Below are 10496 nucleotides of genomic sequence, written 5' to 3'. Positions count from 1 at the left end.
GTAAGTACATAGGACGGCGGGGACGTGCTATGCCGCCCCCTGGCATTTAGAGCCAGGTCCCTAAGGATGGCATAGCACGCCTGCCGTCCTTAAGGGGTTAAACCCCATCTTTGCCACTTGCCTTTATTTATACTTATTATCTTTAGTTCCTTGTAACAGATCTTAATACCAGGGTGCCACTATTTTGTTTTCCTCTGTCCATGATGTCTGAAGTTAGCCTTTCATTGGAATTCCTTTTACTGAATGACTGTGGGTAAATTAGCAATGGGAATGGAACTTTCTTTAGGCTCGGTCCATTGCCAAATTCCCATAAGAAAAAGAGGTACCTACATTTTCTTATATATATATAAAAAACAAGGAGCAATACAGGGACAAACGAGGACAAAGTTAAATTTAACCCCCCCCACCACAAATTGCATGCCCTCCAATGGTCCTGCTTGCAACAACCAATCACAATCACAGACAAATGTCAACCAATCAAATTGTTTTGTTTACCCTATATAGTTTTTTTTAGGGTAACAGTTGCCCCAATTTACAGACGGGACAAATTGTGCAGTGTAAAAGGGGCAGTGAGTCGCTTTAAACATATATGTGTCATACAAGTAGTTTTGAAGTGCAGGAAATTAACAATAATCATCATCCCATTGTACAGCGCTACGGAATTTGCTGGTGCTATATAAATAACAAAATAATTATAATAATAATAATAAATGATATTTATTTTCCAACTTACAAATGCTTATACTATATAACCAAAATATTGATTTACAAGATGAAATATGGTTATTATCTTCTATTCATCGTTTCACTGCTTCACTGATCGAGTTCGGGTAGGCGACGTCTGTTTCCCTGCTAATTGGAAGAAAGCAAATAACTTCATTTTTTATTTTACCATTTGCTTTATTTTCCAAATATATTTTTCTCATTTTAACTTACCTTCAGGAGGCGTAGAAATCACAACTGTGCTTTTTTGTTTGGGTTTTTTAGCTTTCGACTTACGGCTAGAGGTCTTGGAGTCTTCGCAATTTCCTAATTTGGCTGGAAAGAGAAATTGAAAATAAGTATATAAAAAAATAAAATAATATATTATCTATATATAGTTATCTCTTCTGGGGTGCTAGACATCCATGGGATATGCAAATTCCAAAAATCTAAAAATCACCTATTCACAGCTCTTGCCACTTCGACCCATCCACAGCAACTCTTAAAAACACTTTTAAAAACATGTCATGGTGCAGGAACTGAATCCTAACAAATAGACCCACCGTCTGAGTTTATTCACAATTATATTGATCATTCAATGTAATCCCATCATTGTGGACATTAAACTGCTATTTACAGGTACAATCTTAATTATTTCTATTATTTTTTCTATTCTCTCTATAAATTGGAATATAATTGAATTGATCCACACTAAATTATAGCATCATACTTAAAAATTATTTGCTGATGAGCCGTTAATGATGTTAAAACCTCTCTGTTCCAATACTTGTCAACAATATTTTTACCATAATTAGTTCAGTGAAAAATATCCATATATATATTAATATATTAAGTATTTAAGCTTCAACTATCACAATCCTTTGTAGAATAGTTAACACCTTAATTAGACACTTTGTGAATTCAACACCAAGGAGACTTGAAAAGTAATTAAAAACAATTTATTAATTTACTAATAACCAGAAATAATGGTTTTCACAACGCACACCACACATTTCCCCCCTGAAGATGACGTGTGCAAGCAATGTTAACTAATGATTTATCGGTGATCAATAATACCTATTAAAGGTCAAATAAACTCTGTAACTACATTATAACATATCACACAACAAAACTGATCACACAGCGAAATGATACATGAAACTCCATTTAGAAAGACGCACACACTGCTATGTCCGTATGAAACATAATGACTGCTCTGCCCGTGACCACCTTCTGTCCGCTGCTCGCACCCGTACGGCCAACTCGCTATTGCAGGACTTCTTGCAGGCGGTTCCCTTCCTATGAAATAGCCTGCCTATCGCCATCAGACTCTCTCCTAGTCTTTAATCATTTAAGAAGGGACTTAAGACCCATTTCTTTAGGAAAGCTTATGGCCTCCCAGACTAACCTCTACCTCGCATACCCGTCTCTTGCTCTCTCCTAAAGGGCAGCACTCTACTCTCTCCTCCAGCTCTGCTTCACTCTCACCTAATTTGACTGCAATTTCCTGTCCTAATGTGTTTTATACCCCACCTCCTGTAGACTGTAGGCTCGTTTGAGCAGGGTCCTCTTCATCCTATCGTTTCTGTAAGTTTTCTTGTAATTGTCCTAGTTATAGCTAAATCCCTCCCTCTTATAATATTGTAAAGCGCTACGGAATCTGTTGGCGCTATATAAATGGCAATAATAATAATAATAATAATGATAAATAGTAATTATGCAGCTGTTACAGTAAAGTATACTAGGCTGATGAATGTTTTAGTAAATCAATTCAAAACTCACCAAGGAATTTGGCATTTACAATGGTTTCATCATTTAACAAGGGTGTAAAGACTACTTCTGTTGAACCATGGGGTCCTGAAAACAGAAAAATGTAAAATAAATATATAATATGTTATCTTATATTATATAAATAATACATACACTGTCAGCATGATATCACCACATTTGCACCCACCCAGGGTTAGCCCTGGTCCAGTGGGGTCCCTGGTAAGACAGCAAACTGTTGTGTCAGACGGATTCATTTTGTTTTATTGACCCTGCTGTCCTCTGCCACCACCTCTATCTTTACACATACAAATGGAGTTTAGAGGCTTTGATCCTTCTTTTGTAAGAAGGGAAATTGAATCAAAGCTGGAAAAACCTTGCTCTCGTGCTCTAAATACCTCTTGACAAATTCTTAGCTACACTAAAGGGAGCAGTGAGAAAGTAAGAAAAAACAAAAGTCCATGATGTAAAGTAAGAAAAAACAAAAGTCCATGATGTCTACAAGGATCTTTAATCCATAGCTGAAGCCCACGAGGATGTTTAATCCATAGGTGAAGCCCAAGAGGATCTTAAATCTATACATGAAGCCCACCAGGAGCTTTGATTCATAAATGAAGCCCACTAGGAGCTTTAATTCATAAATGAAGCCCACCAGGATCTTTAATTCATACCTGAAACCCATGAGGATCCTAAATCTATACATGAAGCCCACCAGGAGCTTTAATTCACACCTGAAGCCACCAGGAGCTTGAATTCATAAATGAAGGCCACCAGGAGCTTTAATTCATACCTTCAGCCCACTAGGAGCTTTAATTCATAAATGAATCCCACCAGGAGCTTTAATTCATACCTGAAGCCCACCAGGAGCTTTAATTCATAAATGAAGCCCACAAGGAGCTTTAATTCATAAATGAAGCCCACCAGGAGCTTTAATTCATACCTGAAGCCCACCAGGAGCTTTAATTAATAAATGAAGCCCACAAGGAGCTTTAATTCATAAATTAAGCCCACCAGGAGCTTTAATTCATACCTGAAGCCCACCAGGAGCTTTAATTCATAAATGAAGCCCACCAGGAGCTTTAATTCATACATGAAGCCCACCAGGAGCTCTAATTCATACCTGAAGCCCACCAGGAGCTTTAATTCATAAATGAAGCCCACCAGGAGCTTTAATTCATACATGAAGCCCACCAGGAGCTTTAATCCATACATAATGTATGACTTACTGGTTACCGAGAGAAGAATGCAGGTCTCTCTCTCATTGAGAATCTCGGTAGCGTACACGTGCTGATTCTCTAATAGGCTCTTCACCTGCCCATTTTCATCTGCCAACTCTACATCACCTTAAACACACAAAATGCATTACTTTTTTCCCCTTCATCCTATTAATTCCTCGTTGACAGAAGCAATTCCAATGTTCCCCTCATCTAACCGAAACTGTAATATCTGATTAACCTCTGCCTTACCATCTATAAAAGACTTTCAAAACATTCCAGCAGTCTGACATTGTCACCCAATGACCACAGTCCACTCTAAAACCCAATTTTCATTAATCAACTACACACCGTCACCTGGGTCTTGCATCTCACCTCTCAAAAATCACTATGAACTGTAAGCAGAAATGCCATTAAATAATGTTTTTCTTTATCATAATGTATGTCATTATTCATCACACTTGATACATCTAACATTACAGAATTTGCTAGTGCGATTAAAATACGTAGTGACAAAGAAGTGTGGGTTGGATGATTGAGCAAGAACTATCCAACCATTTAATTATCTAAATAATAGCATTTTGTGAATCACTTCCAGGATCAAATCAAGATCCTCATTGGTACCTTCATTTTCATAGCGACAGTAGGATTTAATGCCCGCCAAAAGCAGCTGAACTTTACAGTTGATGTTAAAGAGAGCTTCTTTATTATCTGTAGAGAAACAAAAGATTAAATCCTGAACTCGAGAGATGATACCGTGTGAATCATTTATCATTTTTGATGGTCTTTTTCACATTTTATTATGTTTCTGTCCTTAATACCATTATTTTTTTCTTTTGATTAACTTTTTTGCACTGTGCGTTCCATCTAATAATGTTTCCGTCTTTTTTTGCACCAAAAAAATAAATAAATCTATTCTCTGTTTTTTTCCCCCAAAAAAACACTATTCAGAGCTCTTAGCTCCCCCAAATCCCTGCACGGTACAATAGAAGTGGACCTGGTACTTCCTGTGGATGCAAGAGACATCTAGCTCCTAATAAAACTAGTACCAATACCAGCCCAAACATCTTCTATTGCTCACAGTACCTCTAATGCGTACTGAAAGCCCTGCTGCCAAATTTGTTATCTTGGCAGTTATCTTTGCTAGAATAACATAAGTACACAAGGGGATTAACCTAAATAAAAAATAATCTGAAGTTGGTGAGGGATTTGACGGACGTGGTTCGGGAAAAAATGAGTAAGGAGGTCCAGCTGGGTAGGATGGCGGGGCCATTTGGGGTCGCCCCATTGTCCAACTTGTGGGAAGTACCGCCTTATCCATCACTTATCTTACCCTAAGGGGGCGTCCATCATTGCTGGGGAGCTATGCTCGGTCTCATTTGACCAGACAGTCGAGTTGGTTAAGAGGGCCAGGCGGGGGGGCATTGAAGGCCAAGGTGAATATCGATGTGGCGTTTCGGTTGTTACCCGTTCACCCGGCGAGCCATCACCTGCTGAGTTGCTTCTTCAAGGGGTGTTTCTTTGTTGACCTTTGCCTTCCCATGGGTTGTTCCATTTCTTGCTCGTACCCCATGGGTTGTTCCATTTCAGCTCGGTTTTGGAATGGGTGGTTAAGCAGGAATCCAGGAGTCGGGTGGTGGTACACTACCTGGACGACTTCATGTGTGTGGGCCCGATGGATTCCCCAACTTGCACGTTTAGAGTGACACTGGCAGTAGAAAAAAAGAGAGAGCGCGACCATGTGTTTAAGTTTCCTTGTGCTGGAAATTGACTCCCAGCAGGGGGAGTGCTGTCTTCCTATGGCAAAACTTGTGGGGCTTGGGAGGCGGTGGCGACGGTCCGGCGATCGCTGAAGGTCACATTGAAGGAGCTGCAGTCACTTTTTGGAAAGCTCAATTTCGCTTGTTGTGTCGTTCCGATGGGGCGGATATTCAGGGCTACTTTGTGCGGGTGTCCTCGTCCATGGGGGCTGACCTGGGAGTATGGGACACTTCAATGGCACAGTGTTCTTTCGGTGGGAGGCTGTGTCGGCTGCTGTATACGGACGCCTTGGGCAGCGTGGGTTTCAGGGCGTACTTCAGGGCGTACCTGAAGCCTGGCTGGGTAGCCTGCTGGTGCGGAATCTGACTTTCTTGGAACTGTCCCCATTGGTGGTCACCTTGTCACTTTGGGGTGCACTCCTGAGCGATAGGAAGGTGGTGTGTTATGTATGAATATTATGGCGTTGTTGCACGCAGTTAATAACATGTCGGCTGCTTCGGTGCCAGTGGTGCGCCTGTTATGGAAGTTTGTTTTGTTCTGCATGCCCCTCAATGTGATATTCTGCGTGTGACATGTACTGGGGTATTTGAAGGTGGTGGCTGATGTCTCTTTTGCAGTGGTCCCGATTTCGGAAGGAGGTGTCTGGTGCGCGGGAAGACTGGGAAGACTGCCTGGCGGAGATGTGGCACCTTGGGACGTCCTGCTTAGGGACTGCTGAGGGCATCGTTGGCCCTGGGTACCTGGACGGCATATTGTAAGGTTTGGGATGCATGGGAACCGTCGCTGGAAGGCATGGAAGGGGACATGGCAGGTGGCACTGGGCTGGATGCGTTGCTTAGCAGGAGATTGCTCCCCAGCGGTTGTTGATAGGCACATTGCTGCACCGGCCAGGGTATTATTTCTTTGGGGTGGCGGAGCTCAGACGGCTTAAGGTTTCAAGGTCTGAGCTTGTGGTGGGGTGGGGTAAGGAACATTAAGAAAAAAGGGCATTAGTTAATATAGGTGTAAGGGCAATGAGTTGATTGGTTAAAAGGGGAACACTGTTCATAGGTTTTGAGTCTGCTGATGGCTCAGAACCTCGGTGGTGTTGGGGTATCTAGGTATACCCCTACCAGGTGAAATTTATGAATGTTGGCACTTTACATGTTATATTTATATGGTTGTTATATCTTGTGAATTATGATATGTTGGGGGTCATTGCCTTGATTTAAATATGGGAGAGATTATATAATGTTGGGGATGTGGCAAGTAATGACCTTTATATATAATTGTATATTACAAGTTATTATTATTTTATTATCATTAAAGGGACACTATAGTCACCTGAACAACTTTAGCTTAATGAAGCAGTTTTGGTGTATAGAATATGTCCCTGCAGCCTCACTGCTCAATCCTCTGCCATTTAGGAGTTAAATCCCTTTGTTTATGAACCCTAGTCACACCTCCCTGCATGTGACTTGCACAGCCTTCCATAAACACTTCCTGTAAAGAGAGCCCTATTTAGGCTCTTTATTGCAAGTTCTGTTTAATTAAGATTTTCTTATCCCCTGCTATGTTAATAGCTTGCTAGACCCTGCAAGAGCCTCCTGTATGTGATTAAAGTTCAATTTAAAGATTGAGATACAATTATTTAAGGTAAATTACATCTGTTTGAAAGTGAAACCAGTTTTTTTTTTTTAATGCAGGCTCTGTCAATCATAGCTGGGGGAGGTGTGGCTAGGGCTGCATAAACAGAAACAAAGTGATTTAACTCTTAAATGACAGTGAATTGAGCAGTGAAATTGCAGGGGAATGGTCTATACACGACACCTGCTTTATTTAGCTAAAGTAATTTAGGTGACTATAGTGTTCCTTTAAAGCTGTTGCCATTTTTGACCCATACCCATGAGTATCGGTGTCTTATTGGGTGGGCTGGGTTCAGGATCACTTGCCCTGCCCATATAGCGACTATGCACCTGTCATGATGTTAAAGTTCTAAACATTGAGCAATCACCGTGGAAACCAGGAGCATCATGTTTACAAATTTGCACCATTTTTCAGATGGTGACGCACTGAGAAATATCCCCATTGTGTCAGTTACCCAAATGCTGACACCTGGGACACACCTTGCACTCTGTTTATGTATGTGGACCTGCTCTAGCTCCATCTACTGTTGGAGTTTGTCACTACATTCACTGTTTATAATGTCTGTTATAACTTATTTAGCATTAACCTCTTTACTGTTACATTTCCATTGTATTATATTCTTTATCTGGTGCATCAACATTTTTCATAGTGTTTAAGCAGTTGCTAAGATAACTTTAAAGGGACACTATAGGCACCAATACAACTTTGGCTTAATGAAGCAGTGTTGGTTTATAGAGCATGCTCTGAAGTCTCACTGCTCAATTCACTGTCATTTAGGAGTTAAATCACTTTGTTTCTGTTTATGCAGCCCTAGCCACACCTCCCCTGACTGTGACTGACACAGCCTGCATGAAAACAAAATGGTTTTATTTTCAATCAGATGTTACTTACTTTAAAAGTTTTTATCTCCTGCTCTGTAACTTGAACTTTAATTACATGCAATAGGCACCTGCATGGTCTAGCAAACTATTAGAAGATCAGGAGATAATACATTCTACATAAAACAGAATTTGCAATAAAGGAAGTGTAAACATTAGATGACTCTTTACAGGAAGTGTTTATGGAAGGCTGTGCAAGTCACATGCAGGGAGGTGTGACTAGGGTTCATAAACAAAGGGATTTAACTCCTAAATGGCAGAGGATTGAGCAGTGACACTGCAGGGGCATGTTCTATACACCAAAACTGCTTCATTAAGCTAAAATTGGTGACTATAATGTCTCTTTTTATAATACATTTTTATTTAACTGTTTGTCTGGTACAACCTAATAAGGTTGAATGGAAAAATCGAAATGGAAAATATTGGACAAATTCTCTATCTCATACACAACTTACAATTCACCACAAATCACAGTTTTGCGAACAAACGATAAAGTGTCAACAGGTCAAGATAGCTGCACTTGGAAAGTATTTATAGCTGGTGTCAGATTCAGAGCTTGGAAAGATACTTAGAGGCCGTCCAGCGAAAAGACTTGTGAGGCCGTCCAGCGTCATTTAGCAGACTTTCACAGACTTTCAAATGGAGCTCATTGAGAAGTCTTTGCAAGGCAGGTGATCTGGGTAATTGCCGCCTCTTGGGTTTATCTCTACCGAGCTAACCAAACCAGGAAGTAACAGGACCGGTTGTCTGATTGACAGTCAGGGGGAAATAACAAGGTTCATTTATAAATGTGACAATAATTTCATTTGAAATCTGTTCCTTTTGTAAAATGAAAAAAAAGATGAGGCGCACTCATCACACTGTAGCAGAGTGAACGTTGTTATACCCTTTTCCATTCCCTTTGTTCTACTGTCCGTACCCTTACATTCGTTTACCGAACCCCATCTGTGTGGTCTCTGGGTTTGCATCATTTAATCACCGACCACCCCTGGCTGCTAACCACAAATTGCTTGTTAAAGAAAGTGTTTCTCCTGTGTGGCCGTTGTTCGTATTACCGAACCCATGTGTGCATACAAACGGCGGCCATTTTGTCTCTCGAACGTGGGCAGCGGTGCATGGTCGTTGACGACCTGGAACTAATTTTGCCTAATCTACTCTGCGTACACCCGGCAAACTGATACTGTTGCCCATTCAACTTCCCGAACCAGTAGGAGAACGGCGTTCGGGAGACCTAAACTACCGAACAGGGGGAACATGTGTATGCTAGCAGCCAGGGGGAGCTTGTGTCAGTGTTTGTGTGAGAACTCCCAAAAGAAGACCGGTTGAAGCCTAAATTTCTCTTTAACTATTTTGGAGCTTCACCTCGTGGCCGACCGGCACAAACTTCACTCAAATGGCATTTCTAAACCACTGAACGGATCTGAGTGATTTTTTTGACAAAGGCGCTCAGAAGTAACTTTTGTGGGGTTCTGAACTATTAAAATGTATTTTATACCATTTATAAATATTGTATATTTTCTGTACCTGGTAGATAATTTAATTATATAATTGTCCCTACTCAATTATCTCACAGAGGAGGAGTCTGTGAAATGTTGATTTGTCCCTTGTCCCCAACAAGGTCCACCAGGGGTAAACCCCTGGAATATGATTTAAGAAACCCCTTGCATGGGGAGTTGCATAAAAGTCAGCTGTGGCTGAATAAAAACCAGTTGACTCCCAGAACTGTGTGTCGTCCAGTTACTGGCGGGATTGTGTCTTGGATAACGTATTGCTTCCTCAGCTACAAGGATTACACAGCGGAGATATTTATGCTGAATATTGGAGTTTGGCTACACACACATAAAGCACTTCCGTGAGCTAAACTGCCTTAGGTGTTTGGAGTGTCCCTTAATGGTTTTGTTTTATGACATTGCTTTAATGACACCACACTCTCACAATAATTTTACATTGCTGTTTCATTCTGCAAACATTCTATTTATTCTACTTACCCCCATAGAGAACCCTTATAAACATCTTTGGTTTGTTTAAAAAAAAAAGGGGGGAAATTCAAAAGCCTGTAATTTTACGAAGGCCGATGGTCCTAGATATCTTAAGAGAGAGAGAGAAGAGAAAAAACTTAGTTTTTCAGAAATTAAAAGTATAGATCATGTAGTTGTTTTAGTCATTTTACCTGTATTCGAGAAGCCTGCTGTTTTCCTGCTCATTACAGCAAATTCAATTAAACCAGGAAGCAGTACTGAGACATGTCTCTGCTTAAAGGAACTCTTGAAATGAATATTATTATAAAGCATTATTTACAAAGCACCTTACGATCGCTCAGCAAACACAATGCACATTATTAAGCTGAATAGGCCTGGACGGTAGTTTGACTACAGTTGACTCGTTTCTAAGGTGTTGCTATAGATGTTTGCCAAGAAAGCATTAAGGATGGTTATAAGCCTTGCTAGCTGTTCTGGATATATTTCCCGGTCTTGTATTTTACCTACAATAACTTTATTATTCAATTAGAACAGCAGTAACTCTGCATTATTGGCCTGATTAGGTCCAT

At 40.5% G+C, this 10496-nt stretch overlaps 1 protein-coding gene across 3 annotated transcripts; it reads right to left on the bottom strand.

The window, feature by feature from the left end:
• Nucleotides 1-776: 776 nt before the first annotated feature.
• C11HXorf65 (chromosome 11 CXorf65 homolog) lies at nucleotides 777-10204 on the bottom strand. Of its 3 annotated transcripts, none has more exons than XM_063436007.1 (7): nucleotides 10119-10204; nucleotides 9937-10036; nucleotides 4308-4394; nucleotides 3696-3812; nucleotides 2485-2559; nucleotides 937-1038; nucleotides 777-852 (listed from the first exon to the last, which is right to left on the bottom strand). In XM_063436007.1, the coding sequence occupies exons 2-7, from the start codon at nucleotides 9959-9961 to the stop codon at nucleotides 806-808; spliced, it is 453 nt and encodes a 150-aa protein (XP_063292077.1). In that variant the 5' UTR covers nucleotides 9962-10036; nucleotides 10119-10204; the 3' UTR covers nucleotides 777-805. The 3 variants fall into 3 exon arrangements, with proteins under 3 accessions (XP_063292077.1, XP_063292078.1, XP_063292079.1); XM_063436008.1 differs by having other exon boundaries at nucleotides 777-849; XM_063436009.1 differs by lacking the exon at nucleotides 4308-4394.
• Between the last annotated feature and the right edge of the window lie 292 nt (nucleotides 10205-10496).

This window comes from Pelobates fuscus, chromosome 11 (assembly GCF_036172605.1).
Source record: "Pelobates fuscus isolate aPelFus1 chromosome 11, aPelFus1.pri, whole genome shotgun sequence".
Classification (NCBI taxonomy): Eukaryota; Metazoa; Chordata; class Amphibia; order Anura; family Pelobatidae; genus Pelobates; species Pelobates fuscus.
The sequence above is the reverse complement of the archived record's forward strand: the minus strand, read 5'-3'. Positions and strand labels throughout refer to the sequence as shown.